Raw genomic sequence first — 23,334 nt, forward strand, 5'->3', positions numbered from 1 at the left:
GACTGACCGACATCTCAACGTACTAAGCAGTTCCCTATACGCCCTACAGAACTGTTAACACAGTTACGCTATACTGCACGTGGGCTAGGGAAAAGAAACTGAGCCTCAAGGCAATGCTGAAAACCTGAAGCTCACAGGAAAGGTGAAATAAGTGCCAACCGTAAAAACCACTGTATTTCAGAAGAAATGCTGGGATGGCACCTTCTCACCTGCTGCTCTAAGGCCACAACTGCAGAGGGAGTTGCCTTTAAAAATTTATAAAAATAGTGCTGCTAAACACGGCTCTCAGGGTGGGGTGACACGGAAAAAGCTGGCACACTTTTCTCTAGTGTTTCCTGAGCAGCTTAGCAGAAGCCAAGCATTCATAAAAAGATTTCCAGCTAATGCCACAAGTCCATGTGACTTGGTACCTCGGAAATCAGAGGGGTGAAAACCTGTTACACCATCCTTTCCTCAGTAACCCCCACCCACAAAACCCTTCCCTCTCTACTCCAGGACTGCTTCAGCCCCTTCATTTTCAAATGAGTTTTTCAATCTAGTTTTAAGATATCCTGAGAAAGCAAGCTGATGAACATACACCTCTCACAAAGTTTACAGTGGGAGGAAGGAAGCAGAGGTTAGTTACCTTTTTCCTGAATTACGCTCTGTTACTTGCAGCTATATCATAGAGCTCAAAGCAAGATCCTGGGCTACAGAGAAGCAACAGTGAGGAGAAACAGGAAGGAAAAAGGAAAACTGGACAAAAACATGATCAGTAAGTGACGAAGGCGGAATGAGGGAGAGGGGAAAAAAAGTGCAGAATTAGCATATGGTTGTATCGCATTTTCCTGTCACTTACAGCATGCCACTGTAAATCACTGAAAGTTTCAATCATCTCAAACCTCTGAATTCAGTGGTTACGTGAGTTACGTGGCTGCAGCTCACCACCACAATGCAAATCCTCAACTGCTACTCATACTCCAACTCCTGGTGGTACCTCCTGGCTAAAGCATCCATCCCCAATGCTTGGTGGACACCCTGGTTTGGCAGTGACTGACGCACCATGCACGAACTCTTCAGGCCTTAATAAAAAGCCAGAGAAACTGCTCCTAATCATGCTGAATATTTTCTTTTATAGTCTCTGACTACTTGGTGTGAGTTCACAAAAACTATGTCAACTCCATTACAAGTGGTTTGTATTATTCTGACCATGATAAGAAGCCAAAAAGTTACTTCGAAGAGGCACTGCTTGTTCTGTCCCTTGTAGAGACTTTCTTATTAAATACTTTGCAATTTTTGACAGAGGCTATTATTTAAGAGGCTTTTTCACTATGTCAATCCCTAGCTATTGAAATAATGCCTCCACTCTGGTAAAAAAGTGAAGAGATTTTTGGTTTCTCCTCTTTGCGCTGTGCAGTTGTGATGTAGCAGGACACACTCAGGGCAGGGAGGGTAAAATAAAACATGACTTTAGAGCTGGGCAACTGAGGTTCGCGCAGCTACAGAAGCTGGGTAGCTGCTAAGTCAAATCCAAACACTCCTCCTTCTTACTAAGGGATGCAGACCAGATCTTGTTCATGGCTAAGAATTGACTAATACTACTTGGATGGAAAACGGAGTGAAATTTAAGTTTTATTAAGTTTTCAAACTTCAGTGCCCTCAATAACATGCATACTCAAATAAAGCTACCAGCTGCCTTCAAATAACCAATAAAGCATCTAACATTGGTATGTGAACTTCTGAAATGGATAAAGTCAACAAGTAGATCAAATACTCCTGATGAACTGTACATTAATACAGTCCTAAATACAGCCAAATGAATTAGAAAAAACAGCTTTTAATCTGTGTCAAGCTCAGGAAGTCAAAGTAGGCCAACTCAAACAGGAAGTCTGGCACAAATGTGCTGTTTCTGAATTGTCTCCCCCCCTTAGCCTCCCCCCCCCCCAGTATTCAAGTGTCTCCAGTTATGATCATAGGTCTATGTCCACAGTAGCACAGATTCCATTAACAATAAGCACGGAGGGAAATGGTCCATGCTAGAGTGAAAAAACAGAACATAATATCATAGGAAACTGACATACGAAATGGAGATAAAGAATACATAGCAAGGCTGAACTGTATTCAAAGATATTTAAGTTCAATAAATTGACCTGCACCTACTGTAGACCACAGAAATCAACACGTTGACTTTCAGCAGACTGGTAATCCCAGATATTTTACCAACCCCACTTCTTAAAGTTCCTTTTTCATAATGTTTTCATATTAAAAAAAAAACCCCAAACACTCATTCTTTGTCCAAGTCAATAAATTGGCAAGAAGAGAAATAAATTCAGATGTCCTTAAACAACATCAGGCGTGCTACAAGTGAAGTGTAACAGACTGAAATGTCCAGAGGTCAGGCTTACAACCACCAGCACAATATTGATGAAAGTGAAAAATATTAAGACCGCAGCTACAACAATTACTATAGCAATGGTTTGAGTGACTAAAGGATTGCATTTAGGTGTTAGAGATCTACTTAAGAGTATAAATGGATGCTGATGCAAATCACATGGTAACTGATCTCCAACATCTAAATGCAATCCCTTTAGTCACTCAACCCGTTGCCCTATTCATGTGGTGTACAAGAGCCTCTTAATCTCAAGGCCAGGCATTAGTTTACATGTTTTGTTTATATGGTGAAATGCTAAAAGAAACATTTTCCTAGTCTATAAAAGAAAAATATTGTTTAAATGGAAATGTAGCCTTCAAAGGTCAAAAGGCTTGCATCCTCCACATTCCACCGAAATACCATTTCTCTGGAAAAGGAAAAAGAAGATCTCAACCTCAACTCCTTTAACACACACCCCCGTAGTCAGTTGAGGAATGCAAATTATTTCCTTGGAGGTTATTTGGTAAAAGCAGGATGCAGAGGTCACATTTTGTTGACTCAGGATTGTGTAAATGCATTTCTAACAATTTACTGCTGTTGAGCTTAGAGTCCTGAGAGTGCCTAGTGAGCAATTATAAGAAAAGGGGTAGAGCGGGTGATGGGAGGTTACTCTGTGGATATACCCCTAGCCAGGAACACCCTTCTCCTACGGGCTATTCCGCTGAAGTCAGTGACACTGTTCACTTCCACACAGTTTTGGAGATCTAGACCTTTACACAGTGAGAATTCCACGGAAGTTTGGAAAACGCACTGTTTGGAAAAAATCCTTTGTAGCTCACTATGTACAGTTTTACCTACGTCGCACACAAATACAGCTATATGAGCACCATACATTTGGTGCTCATACAGCCTAATATTTGTTAAAATACTTTATAGCAGGTTCCCCCACTCTGCCCCAAGAAAAGTTTATCGGAAAACCCGGTTTTCATTCTGCCAAGAAGGCTGAATTAGGCAGCAGCATTACAGAGCTGCCTAATAATTCTGAATTACTGGAGAATGTTGTTAGGATTAATTCCCGAAGTGTTCCACATTTAAAAGCCACTGTATCTCAGTTAAATGTATATATAAAAGCTCTTCCTTACTACAGTGATTCATGCCTTAACAGTGCCATACACAAAACCTGATGGATCTCGAAAGAATATATTGTATGAAGTCACTGTACATTTGATTTGTTTATACTGCCTATTAAATAGTAATATTTCTCATTTCGCTTCAGTACTACTGTAGTATATTACTCTTATTAAAATGAAGCATACTTCCCAGAAACACTAAACATATCTATATCTCAAAGAGTCTACTTTCAAAGGATAAGTACCAATTACCTTACTTTTGATCTCTAGGACAGACACTTCCATTTCAAAGGTACGATGCTGTACTGCAAGTGTCTCTACTTTACAGCCAAAACGATTATAGTGCTGAACTTGTGATTTCAGGAAATTTCTAATACAACATTTGGCATTCTCCTTCAAACTCCAGACAAAAGACTGGCCTTTGCCAGCCAATTCTGTATTAATTTCCCCAATTATCACACTCCTGATAGAAAATAGGGGGGGTTTCCTCCCACCCCCCCCAAGAGTAAACCTGAACATCCTAGAAATAGATACTAAACACAGGGAAAGGAAAGAGTACAGTAGGCGAAGAAAAGGAAAACTGGGTATTAAAGCCAAGATAATTCTGAGGCTTGAACACCAATTATTTTGTTCATATTCCACGCAAGTTTAATTAAAATGCGATCCCGGCATTGGCTTGAAGCAACAATCTTCTGTTTGATCTCCTTGATTAAAAAACAAAACCAAGTACAGCCAACCTCAGCATTATTTGCATTCAAGCCTATTAAGAAGTCTGCATGTTAACATGATACATTGCAGGTTGTCAGCCCGTTTGCTAGACTGCAAATCTAATAAGTCATTTGCATCACTTGGTAAACACAAGATCTTAGTGTACTTGCCAACTCTACAACACTACCTCCAAAAAATCCCTGAAGAACCCAAACCAAAACAAACCCCAACAACAAGACGACACACGCACAGAAAGACCCTCCAAAACTAAACAAAAAATCCCGGTAGAAGTGGCTTCTAACCAAAAGATTTAAACAGGGCAATCTAACGCATGGGAAGCAAGTTATCTAAGGCATGCTCCACTCCATGCCACACCCTGGTTACTCCCAAAACACAGCCAGGAAAGGCTTTTCCTGGCTGCGTCTCCCTCATTCAGAGGAAAAGGAAGCTAAGCATACATACGAAAAAGGGTGTGTAGCAGGCCAGCGGATGCAGTGGCACAGGGATATGTGAAGATTTCTTTTGCGTAGGAACAGGCATTGCTTTGCATCTGCTTATCTCAAACATTCTCTAGCTTACGCTAATAATGACTTTGAAAGAGGAAATCACAGTCAATTTTTAAGGGGTGGTTTCACTTTCCTCAAGTACAAAAAGATACTACAGAAAGATGGGACTGCATTCAGCTAGCACATCCCTAACACACTTATAGAAAGAAATCTGTAAGTTTAAGCTCCCTCATAGAAAAAGTATTCTTGAATGCTGGTGCTACGTATGTTTAAAACCAAACATTTAAATGTTGGAATCAGTTATATCTTGCTTGTTCTCAGTCAGATTTGCATCCTGGCTAACTTGAACAATTTCAGGATAATGCCACTGACATTCCTTTTCAGATAAATATTAAATACGCAATGAACAGAAACAGTAGCAAATAAACCATCTCACCTGTCACCTTCATTGGAAAGTCCACAGTTCTGCAGTCTTGAAAGGGCTAAACGAAAGAATTGCTCTAGAAAGCAAATATAAAGAAGATTAATGAAAATGTTCAGTGGTTTCCAATATAAAAATAAGCATGCCACCCTGACTACAGCATTTTCAGACACTAGTTTTTACACACTGTGCATAAACTCAAAATAAGAACAGGAGTAATTTAGGGCCACAGGTCAATCGATGCCAAAGGAATTCAGGTTTATCAGAGCTCCTCCCTAGCAAGCTTTTCCTGCCCCAACACTCTCCTGTTGGAAAACAGCATGGGATTTGTATCAAAAAAATCTTAGTTACAGTAAATAAGCACTGGAAGAGTTTCCAAGATCTGCATCCTAATTGACTTTTGTTTTTCTTCTACTCACCTTCAGCTGAAGCAGAAGCAGCCTTGACCCAAGAGGAGGGGCCGCACAGCCAGGGACAGTAACAGCATTACATGTCTTGGGAGAAGACGCCAAACCAGCCTGCGCTCACCGGCAAAGCTGGGCACAGGCACCTTCCCAGCCCTCCCTCGGTGGGCAGGCAGCTGCTGGACACTCAACGTGCCTCTAAGTGAGAGGGGGCCTCAACTTGTTCCCAAACATACTTTTCCTCGCTGCAACCCCAGAGGTGTGGGAAAACACACCATCCTTGTTACACTGATGGAGGGCAAATCGAGAGTCTAAAGCCCAGATCCGCAGGGTACTAGGACGGTACGGTGTTCAGTGTTAAAATCTCTGAGACCTGAGATTTTACAACCCTTTCCAAAAGGGTGACTAAGACCCTTAGGGTGTCTGGCCCTGTTTCCTCTGCCCTGACCAACGCGGGCAGCAGGCATGAGCAGGCAAACACTTCGCACAGGTACAGCAGCCATGCAACAGCAGGAATACCCCCTGCAGCCCCAGCGACACCTTCCTCGGTGGGAGAAGCTAGCCCAGTAAAAGGAAAATTTTGCTGATGTAACTGCCCCAACCTGGAGAATTCTGCCTCAGTAGGACTCTGGATCCCAATCGGCTTAGGTGTGTTGATCGAACGCCATCACACTGACGCAGCTAATATTTCACCTAGCAAAGCACTAGCTAAATATCTTTAGCACTCCAGCCTACATACAATGAAAGGAAGCTGAATAAGCTCTACTCCTCCTCACTCCCACCTTTTTGGAGCTTCTCTGCTAAGAGGGGCCACCCCAACACAGTGTTTTATTTGTTAAAAACAGGAAGGTGCCAGGTCAGAGGGAGTAAATGAAACCATTAAGTCACTGCTAGATACCCCCAAAAAGGACTGGCATCGGTGAACAGGAAAGACCAGGGCCGGAGATTCAGGTGGCTTTACACGCCATTAGGTATTTCTGTTTAAAAACAAGGTATGTGGGAAACACAAACCTGCTCTCTTTATTCCATAAGGCAGTTCAAACTTATCGCTCCCGTGGAACTCCGCCACTCTGACAAAATCATTAGCACACAGGAACGGGTATATTTTGTCAACACTAATGAAGGGAAAAAGAAAGAAGTTTCAAAAATCCACATGATGTATTTGAATAAGTCAATAATTCATGCAATTGCTTTTAAAAAAGCTTTCTTTATTCCACTTCAAGTATTATTAATTTTTAAAAGAAAACTCATGAACACAGGGGAAAACAGCAAGTGACAGAAAAGGGGAAGATTTTATAATGGAAAATATAGGTAGAGAGTCAGATAAAATAATTTCTCTCCTACTATAAGTTATATAGAGTCATTAAAATCACATGACTTAAAGCTTACACCATGACACAGCATATTTAAGAGAATATGTAACCCAGGAAGACAATTAATAACTTCAGGTTTGAAAAGTACGTAACAGAGGCAGCATGGAAAATTAAGAGTTATTATTATATATGCCAATTTAATAAATAAGAATGGGATTTGAAACAAAGTGTTTTAACTTGAAAATACCATCTCGCAAAGACATCAGCTTATTTGAGATGTGTGCCATTCCAAACAAGCGGCACTTCATGGCTGTGTTGACATCAGTAAGTAGTTTGGGGCAACAGGAGTATATCCATACAGTAAAAAAGTATGGAGTTCTCATGTTCACATTAAACACGTCTTGGGTTTTTTTGACTCCGGACTAACTCTAGTAGGCTCCCACAGATTGAACAGCCCCTAGCAGCTGCAGCACATCAGGTGTGCTCCTGCAGTGCATCATCTGGCTTAGCCACAAGCCAGATGTCTGAAGGGAGCCCAGTGCACATATGCCAGGGCCACCCTGTGATGAGAAGCGTGGCATGTGGGGTTCACAAGGAAGTTTGCCTCAAAAGTGCATTCCTCCTGCAAACTAGAACATGATGGCATCACACCCTATAAGCGTCAGGACAGAAAGAATGGGTCACTTCTTTCTTCAAAAGGCAGTAACCACAGACAAGGGTCATCTCATGGCAGATATGGTAGTAAGAGTCCCTTCCCTGCTAAGTCAAGCCAAATGAATCAACAATAGACCCAATCCTGTCACACACTACCATGCCCTTGGCTTCACCTTGGAGTTAAGTCAACACGCATTCACTGAATTAGCTGACTTTGTAGCGATCCTGCATACTAGGTCTTATATTAAAATATTAACACAGAAGTATACACAGTGAGAAAACCTGGTGTTGATCATAAATACCCACAGCCAGCACATGACTTGGTTCTCCATTAAGAGTATTAATAGCTTTTAAAAAAAACCCTCCCTCTGTTTCATAAATCAAGTATCTCACTCTAAGCTCTACGTATTCAGAAGATACTAACAGTAAAAAGGAGAAAAACAAAACAAAAAAACAACAAAACACCACAGCCCAGGCACCAAGAACTGGGCCATAGGTTAACTAAGCAAGACCAGCTAAGTTTGAGACATCAGGCACTAAATACCCATATTAAATTTAATAACTTGCCTTGCTGTTCCGAAGCAGCTGGTAAGCTTAGACATAATAAATAATTTACCTACTGCAAAGAGATTCTTAATTCTAGCTCTTCTAGCTCTGGTTCCTTTCTAATAAATAATTCTGCCAGGTTAGAAATCCTTTCAACCTCCCCAGGCTATTACCGAAGTGCACAGACCAGATCGCCAGCTCACACTAACTATCCCTGTAAAGGAGCTATGGAAATACGCAAGAGACACTGTTCTAGCTCTGCACCTACCACCTTCTCGCTGCGCATCTCCGAGTGCCTGACACAGAGACAGCCCAGGCACACTCTGTGGGCAAGGGACCTAGGTCCACCTCCCTGGGCCAGGCAGCTAACCAAAACTCAAAGACTACAGGACTGCTTTGGGCAGGACAAACCTGAGATCCTTCCACGTTCTTTAAAATAATAATAGCACTGAATTAAAGCCATGTTTTCTTGTATGCAAAAAGGACCCCCCCCCAAAAAAAAAAGAAGCAATGGTGTCTTTGCTTAGAGCTTTAAGACTCGTTCAGCCAGGACTTGGTCTAAACATCTTCCCAAGCCTTCTCAGGGCCTTACTCAACGTTTGCTCAGGTAAAACGCAAAGCCAACAATATAGCCTGTCTGCTTCTGGTCTTGTAGCACTTCCTTCATCTCTCTCATTTAAGACTTGTGCTTCTAATAACAAGAACTCCCAGTATTTCCTCACAAACATCTTGGATGCGCTTTTGTGAGCAGACGCCTCCTTTGTTTTGTGTTGAAGCTCTTCCTTTTTTCATCTGACACAAAGGAAGCTTCCTATGAGAAGTTATGGATACTCCACCTGTACCTTAAAGTGGAGGACACCTACACACAATTCAAAATACTATCAGAGGAATAAAACCATGAATAATGCCAAATTTCATTAAAATTAAAATTCCATTGAAGGGGAAGAGTCTTATATCATTAAAGATGGGATGAATTTTTGCACATTTCATACTCTTCTTTCCAAATAAAATCAAGAGATTTTCAAAACTTCTCTGGTCCCTGGCTGCTACAGAAATACTTAGCTACCAAAAAAATCTTCAATCATTTAAGTCCAGGTTCTTAATAGCAGAATAACTGACTTTCAGTCTTGGACACGAAGGCTTCCTTTACATGAAAAGCATGGGGGAAAAAATATTAAGGCTTGTATTTCAATCCTTAAAATAGTTTCACTGTTACTACCTACAATATCTGAAGAGAAAGGATTTACTTATTCAGTACGTACACCAGCATGTTGAGCTAATTGTGTGGTATTGCTCAGATGCTGATCAATGGCAAACTAAACAATTTGTGTTGCCATAACCAGAAAAAGCAGCAATGAGCCCCAGCCCAAAAGCTGTACTTCCAGAGGTGAATCAAAATGTTAAATAGTCCAGGATGCGTAAATAGCCTATTTCTACCTCAGTCAGCACAGCCTTGCCTTTCCCCTCGACTTCCCACAGAAGACTCACCCCAGTAAAGGTTCAAATGCTGGTTTCAGGAGACAAGTGTCCAGCGTGTTCCTTCTCTCCACAGCCGTAGGTGGCAGCCTGCAAAAGAAGAATTTCAAAGAAACAGCAAGAACACAAACAGGTAGCAGCAACAAGGTAGGGAAACTTGGATAAGCCAAATTAATAAGCTGATTACTGAGTTAACACCGCACCAGATTTTCATGATTGCCTCTGTCTGTATCATAAAGATGGATCTTTCTGATTGTGGTACGATTACTTTTACTAGTAAAGGCTTTTATCTCGCAGTGCTGCTCCAAGGGGTCTGCAACCTCCCTTGCTCAGCAGCTATCAAAGCAGCCGTAACACGAAGTGAGACCTCAGGCCCACCTGAAGAGAAGCCTGACACATGAATCACCCCTGCAGCCATACCAGATAGCATCACCAGCACTCCTCAGAGAGGAGAGGGGAGTCGTCTTTGGAGAACGGAATAAACAGCACCACATTAGGGTACTTCAAGGAAAATGAGATTCTTTGGGGAGAAGTCATTACTCTCATAATAAGGCTAAGGTTTACACTTGTAAGCACATTCCCGCCTTGGCGATTTGGCCCAATTAAGAACAAATATGAAGCCCAGAAGGGAGGGTAAAGTTCAGCCTGAGCAATGCCTGCATCTGGGCTGCATTAAGAACAGAAGGATGAAACCACCACATTAGAGCCACAAGCTAAACAGACCATTAAGGTTAATTGCTTTTGGGAACCTCAAGTTGTCACGTGAATACTGACACTGAGAAAGCACCCTGTGAAATGTATCAGCTGGCCAGCTCGCTGCTTTCCAGCGTCAGCCTCACAGACAGCATTTTGCAGGATGGCTTCAGAGAGAACAGAGGCTTGCTTTTAAGTTTTAGCACAGGCGCTCGTTAGTCCCACAAACCTAACTGCAGGAATTTACTAGCACCAGATCTGCTTATACACGCATTTGCTCATCACAAGTGAACCACACCTCTGACTTACCAAATTTTAAGCACAAAAGTTGCCCTCGTAGCTCTGCTATTTTTATTCAGGTATAACAGAATTGCAGAAATTTGGAAGTTGTAAACAAATGTCCTTCCAACAATTCATTGCTTGGTACAGACAGTCACTGTTAAGTGGCCATAAATATTAACCAAACACTGGAAACATGACATGGACAAATTCCTTTCTGCCAGACACATTACAAGTGCGTTCATAACAGAAACAGCGAATGGACACAGCTGTACAATAACCAGTTGAACAGGGAGCCTACGGACAAAGGCTATGGATTTTAGTCTCAATCCCTCCCGCCTGCCCAAACCAACGAACCAAAAAAATCCCCACCACAAAAATGCTCAGCTGCTGAACTTACTGGGTAACTCCACTAGTCTCATAGGAAGGAGGAGCCCTCACAGGGGAAGTCTGTCCGTAAAAGCTAATCCTGCAAAAAGGGAAATGTCACAACACTGTGGTTTGCTAGAAACAGAAACCACAACAGAAAGCCATTCATATCAATTGTATGCTATAAACAAGACAAATAGAGGCACATCAATCACTACTTTTAAAAGCTATCACTATTATCTTCATAGCACAAACAGACTGACTAGTCCTGGTCACAGCTGTGCTAAGGCCGATGGAAATTCAACTTCTTCATTAAGCGCCCTGAATTTTAGGTCCCAAGTCACCTGTCCCATGCAGCCTGGAGACAGCGAAGGCTCACTTCCCACAAGGTTGCTGCTGGGACTTGGCAAATTTCAGCTTTTCAAAAAGTGCCCACTACACCTGCAGTTATTCCCATGTGTGGACCAGGTCTCTCCCACCTCGTTTATCAGACATCTAAAGGAACAAGCTAACACTAAACACATGTGGGGTGGGAGGAGGTATGGACACATGACACACAAGTAAGGTACCTCTCCTCACCTGAACACCTATTTTCATGAAACTCGGAGGGGCCCCTATCTCTGAAGTCCCCACCTCTCCATACAACCAGGTTCAACTACTAGGTTTAAAAGTGATGTGAGAGAAGGGGCCACAGGACAGAACTATCACATTCATTTCCTCACAGCACAAAAAAAAACCAACCACAAAACAAACACAGAGAGTTAATCACTTCTGTTGATTACTAGTAAACAGTTGTTCAGCAACACAGCAACTCACAGCCACATCTCTCATACAGCCATGAGGGCGTTTGCACTGTAAGTGAACAAAGCATCACCATACCAGTAAAGGTTATTTCTCCACAAATTTCCATGCAGTATACCGTACATAACAGCAGCAGCCAGGATAAAGAACAGAAGAATTCGTTTCATGACTGGTAGACCTGAAATGTAAGAAAAACCAAGAAATTTAAATCCAAGTTATCATATTCACATGAACTTTTATAAAGCATCTTGAAACCTGTGAAAGGAAATCATTATTACAGCCATTCTCCACCACCACAAATCTGACAGGGGATCACTCTGGTTTGATTTCTCACACAAAGTCCCAGTGACAGGAGCTAAACGCTGCTTTGCACCTACCACACGTGCATGCTCTGCATAGAAGCATCGAGAGAGGCTCACTGAAGGTTCTGTCTGAAGACACAGGAGGAAGATGGGCTCTTCCAGAAGCATGACAGAGTAGGAGCTCCTTTCTGTCCACTGGCAGCCCAAGGAAACCAGCCTCTTGGGTCAGAAGTTGGCCTTTACAGGTACCTGCACTTCTCTTTCTTGCGCCACCCACTATCAGTTTCCATAATTACACAGTTAAACAAGCATTGCCACTTTGCAGGAGGCAGACAGCCGATGCTGATGAAGCAGAACAGGGTATAAGCTGCCACAAATTTCTACTAGCTTTTTTAGGATCACTGAATATTCTTAAAGTCTGGTTTTGGACATTTAAAGCGGTCTGCTTACGCCCCATGTCCTGCACAGTCTCCAGCTCCTGACACAGGCCAGACTTCACTGCTCAAGGGACAGAAAAATACTATTTTCACACATCACAAAGCAAGGAAGAGAAGTTAAGACCCAATCTGTGGAACTTGCTAAATTATGGAGAAACAGCAAAGAAAGTGTTCGTTTTTCAGAGTTTTCACCTCATTGCACAGTCTAGTAAAAGAAAACCAGAGAAATATCAGAAGCTCATGTATCTGGCAAGACATGCTGGGGGGAAAAGCAAGTTATGCATTGCTCACGTCTAAAACACTGAGCTGCCCTTTCAGTAGCTATGAATGAACTGTTGTTGCTTAACCTTCTCTAAGTCCAAAATAGCCACTCTGGCCACAAGTTACTGTGGAAATTTACTTGAGAGCTATATCCTTCTATTATTTTCACTTCGCCCCCTATCACGGTAAGCAGGTTCGATGCACATAATGCATAAACACCTACTTGCATATCTGTATTTTAAAGTGAAGGTAACAAACAGCTGTCCAGCAAAAACAAGCCATGTCCAGACATACTGCTGCATTTTCCAAGAGCAGAGCCTTTGGCTTTATGGTTTGGTTTTTTTTTATTATTTTTTTTTTTAATTCCATATTGCTTTTTAGAATATTTAGAGTTGCTGTGATTTTAAACAGCCCTAAGGCAATAAAACTCAAAGCAGATACAGTCCAAGTGATTTACAGCAATATGCTTTATGCTAGTGATATCTTAACATCACACCTTGTGTTAAAGGCCAAGGAACAACTAGAGAGCTGCATTTTGTTATTAGAAATTGAGAAGCAAACTACTGCCACTCACCTAGCTTCACCCCTGAAGAACTACCTAACAGTGAACTATTTGTTACAATGACTTGAGTGCAACAAGCCACCACTTCCTTATCCCCCCCCCCCATATCCTTCACAGGAGTTTAATTGTAGGGTCAGAGATGGGGTTTTATAACAGCATCTACCAGTAACAAAGCCATGCAATGAACAAACTATAATCTACCAACCTTAAGTATATCCTCCAGGCTGTCCTGCTCTGTTCTGGATGAAATACTCATAGGCTGCAGCTGTTGCAATATCAACCTTTCATCCTTCCTTGGGAAGTAACACTGCCTCCCTTACGGCTCCAACTCCCTCGACTTTTCTCGAAGAGTCACTGCAAATTTTTTTTGACAGTCAGTCTCAACTTCTAGAGCAAACCGTGAGTTTTTGCAATAATTTTGTAAGAGTCTTTCCCTAAAACTGCAAGAACATTACAAGAAAACTCACCCACTGGCTTTAGTCAAGTGTTATTAACAGCAATTGGCTAATTTACTTGAAAAATATACTGCACTCTTTGGGGTTTTTTTTCCTTTCATTGTCACTATTTTAACCCCCTCCCACTTAAATGGAAATCAACTGTTTACTTTTTACTCCCTAACTCAATCAATGCAAATTTCAGTTAAACAACAGAACATAATGAACCAGCTCTTCAGAGAAATTAACAACTGATTAAATTGTTGATTGTGCTGACTTGAATGTAAAAGAGAACCTTGCTGAAGAGTCAGACCAAGCTACAAAACAGAGAAAAGACAAAGCAAAGCTGCCCATAAAGGGCCTTTTAAAAACAAAAATATTATTCATAACATTCACAAACAGAGAAAAAAAATGTTCTGTTTGTAAAGTATTTACAAAGATATTCACACAGTCTGCAAAAAATTCATTAAAACAAGAGAATACAAGTCAACATCATTCTTCAAACAGGATCATAAGGAATCTGTAACAACTTTCAGTATCTTAGGTAGGACGTTCAGCCTGGCACACACATGAGAATGTAGCATCGTTAAGCATGTACCTAACTCAGCTCTTAGGAACATAAAATGGTCTTTAATTACACAAGTGCCTTCTCACCATCCCATCCCCCAGTGCCTGGTTCTCTAGTAAAGAAAGACAGGCTTTTTAATGAAGACTTTCTAATGAAGACTTTCTTAACCTGGTTTAGTAAACAGAAGCATTGCCTTGTTTACAGAAGAAATTCTTCTGGGTGGATTTTTAATGGTGACAGCATTTTCCAGCTCTCCCTTCCGATTTTAAAACAGCTGAGCGTTATAGAAAGTTAATCAAAGGAAAACAAACTCCTACAATGCAAATATTGCACTAGAAATATTCCCACAGATGCAAGAAATTAGGCAATTGAGAAGACACAGTTCAGATGTAAATGACAGTCGTGTTCCAGCTTATTTATCACAACACAAGAGCGAGCATCTTGATTTAAGCCCATGAACCTGACAGAGGTCATGGTGCCCTTAGGTCAAGGTCAGTCAGAATTAAGCAAAACAAGGAGGACAAACCTGGAACTCAACTATTCAATTCCCTCCTCTTTCTAAAAAGCCTGCAGTGACCCACACAATGAAAGGGGCGAGGAACCCAGCATGCCAACGCCAGATGTTCACGGTGTTGGCCAGCCAATTTTCTGAAAGTAAGCAAGCAATCAGATGCCTAGTATTGTAAAATGATTGATGGGCATTTTTTAATAGGAATCTAAGCTAACTTCTGCTGTTCAACTTCCCACCCCTGCCAAGGCAGAGCTACAATTACAGAATTAGACAAGACAGGCTCTGTTATGGTTTTAAGAGATCTGAGATCAGCCTGCATCTCCTATGGACAGATGGGTCCACCCCAGCTCCCACCAACCCACCACAGAGACGCATTTGGGTATATGACAAATTAGCTGTATAAGCCCAGAGGCTAATTTTTTCTTCCCTCGGTGGAAGTGAGGAACCAACATCCTTGTCGGAGGTGCATCTTTACTTACAGTTAGTCTTTATTCTGCTACTTCAGTAAGTGCGGTATCTGATACGCGCCACTACCTCATAGCCTCTGTTTATCTTTCAACTTACATACGCAGTTGATGCAGCCATGCCACAGAATAAAATAACGCAGGAAACTACAGCTGTTGGACTGGGCTACACTACAATCACCTTTTTTCATAACACTTGTAAACCAACCTTCTGTTTCTTGCTTAAAATTAGATTGTTAATAATACAATGCAGGAGGCTTTTGCATCTGTCCTACTTCATTTGTAAAGCACCTTTGACTATTACTAAAAAGTGGTTACTACTAAATTAACTACTACTCATCTTAAAACAATCTCAGTTCTGTAACTAGCCTTGTGACAGTTTAAATTCTTGCTGCTGTAATTAACTGACAGCATGAAAACTTCAGCTCACTCAGACCTCAAATTCCTAGCCCTTGTAGTTGTGGGGGAGGAAGGGAAGTGAGCTTGAAAATGCGCTTTGAGTGGACCCTGACATTTAAAGGAACAGCAGAAAAAGCACATAAAAACCTACTAAAAAGAAGCATCAGGATTTTTAAGATGCAGTCAGTATTTTGTGGACTTGCTCATGATCACCAGTCCTGCAGCACTGCTTCCTTTTGGTCAGAATGTATTGCATGCCTGGTGGAACAACTATGCAGCAAAAGGACAACCAAGGAGGGAGTTTTCCCACGTTGTCATTTGTCTCAAGCCGCCAAAACGTGAGCACGTTATGGCACATATCTGTATCTTTCTTCCGCCCAATCCATACACTATTCATCATTAACTCTTCCAGTTCTTGCTCTAAGTACGTGCATAGCTCATTCATTCTCCCCCTCTTCATGAAGGAAACGCTGTAGCGGACAATACAATAGCACTGCAGCGGAGTCTTACGTGGACTGAAGTGGCTGACTCAGTCTAGTGTCTTCCCTCATACACTCCTTAAATTTTTCAGCATTTCCAATGCTCCTTTTCGATTTTAGTTTCTTAAGAAACAGAAGTTCTCAGAAATACTAAGTTTAAATGAGGAAGGTAGATATATTGGATTATCCTAGTAAAGTTGCGCTGAATTAAAACTACATTTCTAACTCTCCAACAACAGCGACGTGGTTTTGAAGTGATAAGTTTAACAGCATCTTAATTGGAAAAGATTCTTGCTAACCTGCCTCACCCCACACAAAACCAAAGCAGTCATTCCTGTTCCTGAAGGCCTGCACAAACCACGACACCAAAAAACTAAGGTTTTACTGTGTCAAAATGTCATTGCGGACTTCCACCATCACGCTACACGTACAATCTTTACCACCAGTTAACGATTTTTCCTGCACTGGAAGATAAGACCTTTTCAGGCTCTTTCTGCCCTAATCTCTTTCAACAATGAGGGGATAAGCAGTAGAGGAGGAGTTAGCTGACTATGAAAACTGGAGCCGCCTTCCCTTCCAAGAGCAAACTGAACTAGCCATTTACTTCCACAGCATCCTGGTAACTGCGAAAAAAGACGGTCTTCCTCCAGAGACAGCTTCTCTTTGTTAAGGAAGGTTTCCACTGTTTCCCCTAACATTTCCCCTTTCTCTCATTACTGCAGAAGACCTGAAAAGAAATAGCAAGATAGTCTTTTCTCTAAGTACTCAACAGCAAGCAATAATGTCCAGTAGATTTAGTATCACAGGAGTAGTGATGTTTAGTAGATTTAGTCAACCCTTGTTCTTTATCAGCTACTAGAGCCTGAAATGGAGTCTCTGCTGACATTAATGTACCAGGGAAAGATGTAGACTAGAGTTGTGTCTACCTTTGAACTTTTGCGCGGCTGCACGCTAATTCAGGAAAGGCTGCAAGAGTTAATAGATTGGATTTAGGGCCTAAGTGCCTGCCTCCCTCCCTTCATCATCCTGCTAATGGTGAAACCTATTCTGTACCACAAGAGATAGAAATACATTTATAATTTTGCGGACGATTCATGATTATTTTATGCCATTTTTGTCTTTCAAGTATAGACAACAGTATTTTGCTCCTCACCAGATCATATCCACCAGCTGGTTCAAGCAAGGAGGAAAAGCAACTCAATCAGTATTTTTCACTGATGATGGCCATTTCAGTTTGCTTCTGTCCAAAATCTTCAAGGAATCTCTGCATCACTTTCCCTCTTGTGTGACTCTCCGGTCCTACTTACAAGCTTAGGAACTCTCCCCACGCAGGCATATCCTTCTGCTAAAAGGTATTGATAAAGAATCTGAGTCCAGTAAAATCTGCTGTATTTTCACCCCCTGCAATTTTAATGGACCTAGACAGGACAGCTGGTGAAAGAGGGAGGTCAGCTTCCTTCCAGAAGGCTGCAGGCAGGCCTGGGAACAAGCACGGTTTCTCTCTGTGCCTTGGGCATAACAGGTAATGCAGCACCCACACCCCTCCAAACCTTCACCTCCAGCCCCGTGCTCTCTCTCACCTCGTTCTCATTACCACCTTTAAATGCAAGAAATCAGGTATGGCAGTTTGTTCTAACCAAACCTAAGCCCTTCAACATTTCAGGCAAGATCTGAAAAACACGAGTTTGTAGCCTTCCAGGAAGACGTGCCATCAATAGGGAGAGTTTGGCAAAAGCTACAAAAGCAGGTCCTGACTTACTCTTAGTCTTATCACCATGCTCTTGTTCTTGCCTCCTTTTTATCTAGTGCAGCATCATCTGTTCAGTGGTGTAACCATTTTCACTCCTCTTCCCTCCCTCTGCCTAAGCCCCCAAGAGCTTTTACGTGTACCCCACAGTTGGGGCAGGAACAGGAAAAATGAAAAGGCCAGAGAAAAAGAGAGGCTGCATGCACTCATCAGACTGTTTCTTGGATAGCAAGACAACACGTGTACCAGCCTAGGTCAAGTTACTGCAAGCTTGTTAAAGCTTACTGAAAGAGTCCTCCTTTTGGCTGCAAAAAACTGCTGTGATCCTGTTCTCAGAGGTACCACAATCAATGATGTGCGTTGTTCCACAGAGATATCGCTTTTGGGCCTACCAATGCAAAATTTAATGTCACTTATACTGGCACCAAATAATAGCTCCACTGATGAAAAACAGGAGTGCAAAGCATCAGCCAGTGCATCCTGCCAGAAAAACCCTGATGAGCAAAACGCTATGGAGCACAGGCATTAGGTATCAATAAGAGCAGTATTTGGTGCAACTGTCTGATGCCAAGTTAATTAGCCCTGTGAGAGGCAGAACATGTTACCTCCAGCTTGGGGCTATCACAGGGTTGCCATGCCATCCTTGAGATCTGAGCTAATATTTTGGCTCAGATTATCACAATGCAATGTGGATGCCTGGCACCAGTTCAAGGTGACGGCATGCTCCATTGCATGGTGTAGACACACAATTAAAACTGCAAGCGTAAAAGAGATAGCTGGTTTGATATTTCTCAGCTGGTGAATATTGGTTTTAATTATTTTTCCCCTCCACAATCGAAAACAGTATTTCCCAATGTTCCAAAATGGCTTGGGGCTCATTTCAACAATGGACACACTTTTTGTAGCACAGTTAAGCACTGCTAACTGCAGCCCTGGATCAATTCAAATCCAACGTGTAGCTTTGAGGGGAAGAGGAACAATAACTACCACTGGATTCTTATCTAACTGGTGCTTTCTAAGGATCACAGATTTCCAGAAACCTTGCCTATAATTACAATCAAGAATAAGATCAAGTCCATAGCCTCAGCTTCTTGCCTGCTTTCATGCCTTGAGATGAGAACCAGAATGAAGTGGCCAATTTATACAAAGGTGCACCTGAGCTGGCAACAGACATTTGCATATGCTTTCCCTGTCCTGTCCCCCCAACACACGTCGCTTTTTTTTCCCCCCCTTCTTTCTTCCACCAGTGCACTTGAACACAGACCAGCGGTTACTGCCATGCCCAGCAGCCACAGAAATGCAGCGCAGTACAAAAAACGACGACTTTGGGTTCAGTCAAAAGCTAATCTGTGCATGCGAAGTCCAAAGCAGGTATGAGCTGAGCACAGATAGCTCTGCTTCCTCAACCCCCAAAGCTTTAATCAAAGCAAACACCACAAATCCAGCTCTAACTATACCCTTAAAAAAAAAAAAAAACACCAAAAAAAATTACAAATTCAGTAACACAGCCTTAGGAGAGGTTTCTTCCAGCCCTGTTGTACTCTCCCACATCAACCTTTAAAGCTTTAGCCAGCCTAAGCTAGGCTGCTTTTTAGAAATTACACATCTTAGGTGTCAGTATAATACATGATAGAACAAAATACACAGAGAACAGCTGCTATAAATCCATGCAGCTCCTCCTGCATACTGCGGTGGCAACACCATTCCTTCTCAGCCTGTTTCCCTCTACCCTTCAGCTCTTCTTCCAGAAAGACTGGAATATAAACAAGCCATGCAACATGTTCTGGGGGTCAGAGTTCAAGTCATTTTCGTCTCGTACCTTGACTTGCATAACTGAAAAGGTTTCTGTCAACTTGAGCTGCTCTTCCTGGGGGAATAGAGCATCATGGGTTTGAGTTGTTTTGCTTCTTCATCTCCTTATAAACAAGACAGACACACTACACAATGCTTGAGAAAACAGAAAATGATTAATAGCTATACCTGCCACTACAACATCAATTACTCAATTCACACCCACTGTTCTTTGTCCGTAAGTGCCTGTAGAGTCAGAGGCTCGAGGTCAAACAATCCAACCTCCTTAGGTTTCCCAAAGAAAAAAGATGGAAAAAAGTGGAAGGAGAAAAGGCTGGAAATAGCCAGATTAGTCAGGTTTCAAAACAGTTCAGTTACAAACCATATCAGCTCACCAGTTTTTTCCCCCAGAAACCATGATCCATCTAAGTAAGTAAAGGTCCAACCAGAGAATTTTATCTGTATTATACGTACGCACTCACTACAGAATTAAGTTCACCTTAAAAGAAGGCACACTGTGTCTTCTAATAATGCCTAGGATATCTAAAACATCCAGCTCTGGCTGATTTGGAGCTCGTGATTTAACCTCAGCTCTCACAAAAATGTCTGGGAATTATGAAACTAAATCTACCAGCCAGCCTGAGGAAAAGAAAGAGTAATCTCAACACTAGGCTAAAATAAATCACCAAAAAACCCCCAATCAAAAGCAAAATTAGGGCTCTGAAGGGCAGAAGCAATAACACGTTTGGGCTGTTTGGGTTTTTTTTGATAATAAAAAACCCAGGATAACTGAGAGGGCTAATTTACTTGCTTCACCACCAGCACCTGGAGAATGAAATGCTCCCCATTTACATCAACAGTATTTCCCAAGTAAATCAGACTAATTCCTCGCTTAGTCATAACAGTATATATTGTGATCTGTACTGGTGTCAGGATCTGCCCCTAGAGACACAGGTGCTTTTTCCATGACTAGTTTTCACACGAGCGTTTGCAAGCCCTAGTCATGATTAAGTCCAAATATGCACGGACTGCCATCATCTGATGCCACAGCTCTCTTTACCAGAATTTTTAGTCCCCATATTTTAAAAAGCAGCAGGTTATGTTATACAGGTTTCTGTGGATTAAGAGGCCCAGCAAATAGGTGTGAACATGCTCCTACCAGCATACAAAACCAAACAGTTTACTTTTCATTTAAACAACATGCAAAGCATGCCTGTGGTCAGAGCCCCAAACATATTATATTCACTGATTTTTGCTGTGTTGCTCCCTATCTTGCCTCAACTGCTTAAAAAAAAAAGGGAAACAACCACCCCACCCCAAAAAACCCCAAACCCAAAGCCCCCAGCTGTTTTGAGATGGAATTTTGCCCAACAGCAGATTCTGCAAGTCAATCCGCTGCAGTGCATGTGTGCCACCGGAGAGCTCTGGAATTCTCAGGAATGCAGCAAAACAAGTCAGTAAAAAGTGTAAAGCTAAATTAATTCAGGGAGGGAGGAAAATGGAGATAAGTGGTAGCACTTACCCCGCACTACTACTAAGTCTTGGAAGTTTCCCAGGGCAGCGATCCTGCCAGCTCAGGAGAAAGCTGCAGGACACCAAAGGTTTGAGCAGCTTCTCTGATAATATTAATGCCTTCCATTTCCAGTGCTCTCAATTCGGCATTGCAATGAATACATTCACACTGCCTTTGGATCTTGAAAATTGATCAGGATACACACATTAACTGCTAACTACCTTAAGAAAGCTAAACCCAAACTGACACAAGCAAACTGGAAAAGCTTGAATATTGTAAATATTAAGGCTGTTTTCAAAAGCCTTCTTTATATGTAGCTTTGTTTTCTTAGCACTAAAGCTCAGAAAATATTATTTACGACAACAAACCCGTAAGAAGAAAAGCTCTAATGAGCAACTTCGTAACTATGAGAATGCTTTGTGGACGTAAAGTGTTTTTGAGCTAACAAAGAACTGTTGTACAGGTTGCAGCAGAGCCTGTATCTGATCCCCTAAAGGCTTTTAGGGCTTTGTTTCATTTCTTAAATGTGAATACAGGAAAAACCACCACATGCAATATCCAAATGGTACTTATCCCGAGGATTCTGAGAGCTATGAGATACGTAGCATAGTTGAAAAATGTAGTCCTGAAGAACATTTAACACAGTACATAAAGTCCTAACTGACATCTTTTCTGAACAGGAAAGGCTGCCAGTAAGTCTACATGTGTTTAAACAACAACAAAAAAAAAAGAAAAAAGGATTTATTTGTAAGGTAATGAGCTTTCCAAGAGGAACAAAGATGTAGGTGTATCTGACATCAGCATTCAGCGTATCATTAACAGTGTGTTTCCTTAGACAAAGCTGAAGTCAAATTCACAGTAAAAACCCGGGACAAAGGAGCAGGCTAAAAGACATTAAACCAGAACTGGAATTCTTCACAGAGCAACTGTTAGTTGCTGTAAGGGAACTCAGCTCCTTATGGAAAAGTTTGCACAAGTTCATTTACATATTTCTGTGTACAGAGAGCTATGACATGACACTACAACAGCCCATATTGCAGTGCCTACTTCCAGTGGGTATTCATCCTGTAGTGGAGTTCATAGCCCTGAATTATGCACCTTAGTTTCCTTACCTCTACATGAGGAAAGCTAATTATCTTTGATGGTAATCTTCAATTGCCATCTGTCTGGGAGGAAAGCAGCCTAAAGTAGTCAGTGAGGAATGCTGGGAAAGCTTATATGCTTTTTTCAGTGCTACACAGAGATGCTCATTCAGGACTTTCAGACCTCAATCCTCACTGAAGGTTAAACACAACCCCTTTCCTCCCTAAAACTGAAAATTGATGTATCACTGTTTTGGGGACTTATTGTTTGGTGGGTTGGTTTTTTTTGGTTCTCTTTCTTTTTTTTGAAAAGGACAGTCCCCCCCTAACACTGAGTGGAGTCAAAGGTGCATTTCACCCCATCCACGCATCCTCTTTCACAGTCTCGCAACCCTCCTGCTGGGGTTGCGCTATAGTGGCCAAAATGCCTATGAGCCCAGCTGAGAGCCAGGAGGTGTGCGGGCAAATAGCTGGGCAGCCTTCCTGCCAGGGGTAGAGCAGACACGCAGCCCCATCCCTGCCGCGGTGGTGGCTTCACACAGTACATTCTGCTGCACGTCATCAGCTCCCTCCATCAGTTCGATTTGTTACTTTCTAAGCCAAGTCTAGTTTGCTGTAGGTGAAAGAGTGTCCGTTTTTGCTGTTGGATTCTCAGTTTCAACAATCCTTAAATACTACAGCAAAACTGACAGGAGTTTCTTCAGGAGTGTAGTATTTTTAAACAGATTAGCTGTTCTCCCCTACCTGATCTTTGCTGAGCGTCAGATTTACCCAGGGCTGTACGTGTCAGTATCTCCTCTGAAGGTAAGAGAGTAACGGGTAAGCCCTGAGACAACGCAGGGCTCACCTCCCCATGCATCACAGCAGGGCGATAGACTTCTTTTGTGGCACAGATCTGCTCTTTCATAACCAAACCGGCCCGTGTTTTATCCCTGCTGCAGCATGAAGTCTGATATTTGCTTCAGCGTGGAACTGGAAGTCCTCCAGAGCAAGATACACTGTAAGCAGGACCTGATGTGTTGCCTATTGACATCTTTTCCTTGCTACTCTGACCACGCCAAATCCAGCTCAGCCTCCAGCATCACCATGTCCTGTCAGATTGCTATTCATGCTGCAAACGATGCAGAACTCCAT

General features: G+C 42.0%; 1 protein-coding gene across 1 annotated transcript in view; it reads right to left on the minus strand.

Annotated features, from left to right (window-relative positions):
• ST3GAL6 (ST3 beta-galactoside alpha-2,3-sialyltransferase 6) overlaps window positions 1-23,334 on the minus strand; it is a 51,169-nt gene that overhangs the window by 12,927 nt on the left and 14,908 nt on the right. The window contains exons 3-8 of the mRNA XM_059818586.1: window positions 13,418-13,566; window positions 11,729-11,828; window positions 10,881-10,949; window positions 9,521-9,598; window positions 6,531-6,634; window positions 5,131-5,194 (exon numbers count right to left, since the gene is read on the minus strand). Of these exons, the coding sequence (XP_059674569.1) occupies window positions 5,131-5,194; window positions 6,531-6,634; window positions 9,521-9,598; window positions 10,881-10,949; window positions 11,729-11,817 (404 nt within the window). The 5' untranslated portion in view covers window positions 11,818-11,828; window positions 13,418-13,566. The remainder of the gene's footprint in view (window positions 1-5,130; window positions 5,195-6,530; window positions 6,635-9,520; window positions 9,599-10,880; window positions 10,950-11,728; window positions 11,829-13,417; window positions 13,567-23,334) is intronic.

This window comes from Gavia stellata, chromosome 1, assembly GCF_030936135.1.
Source record: "Gavia stellata isolate bGavSte3 chromosome 1, bGavSte3.hap2, whole genome shotgun sequence".
In the NCBI taxonomy this organism is placed as follows: Eukaryota; Metazoa; Chordata; class Aves; order Gaviiformes; family Gaviidae; genus Gavia; species Gavia stellata.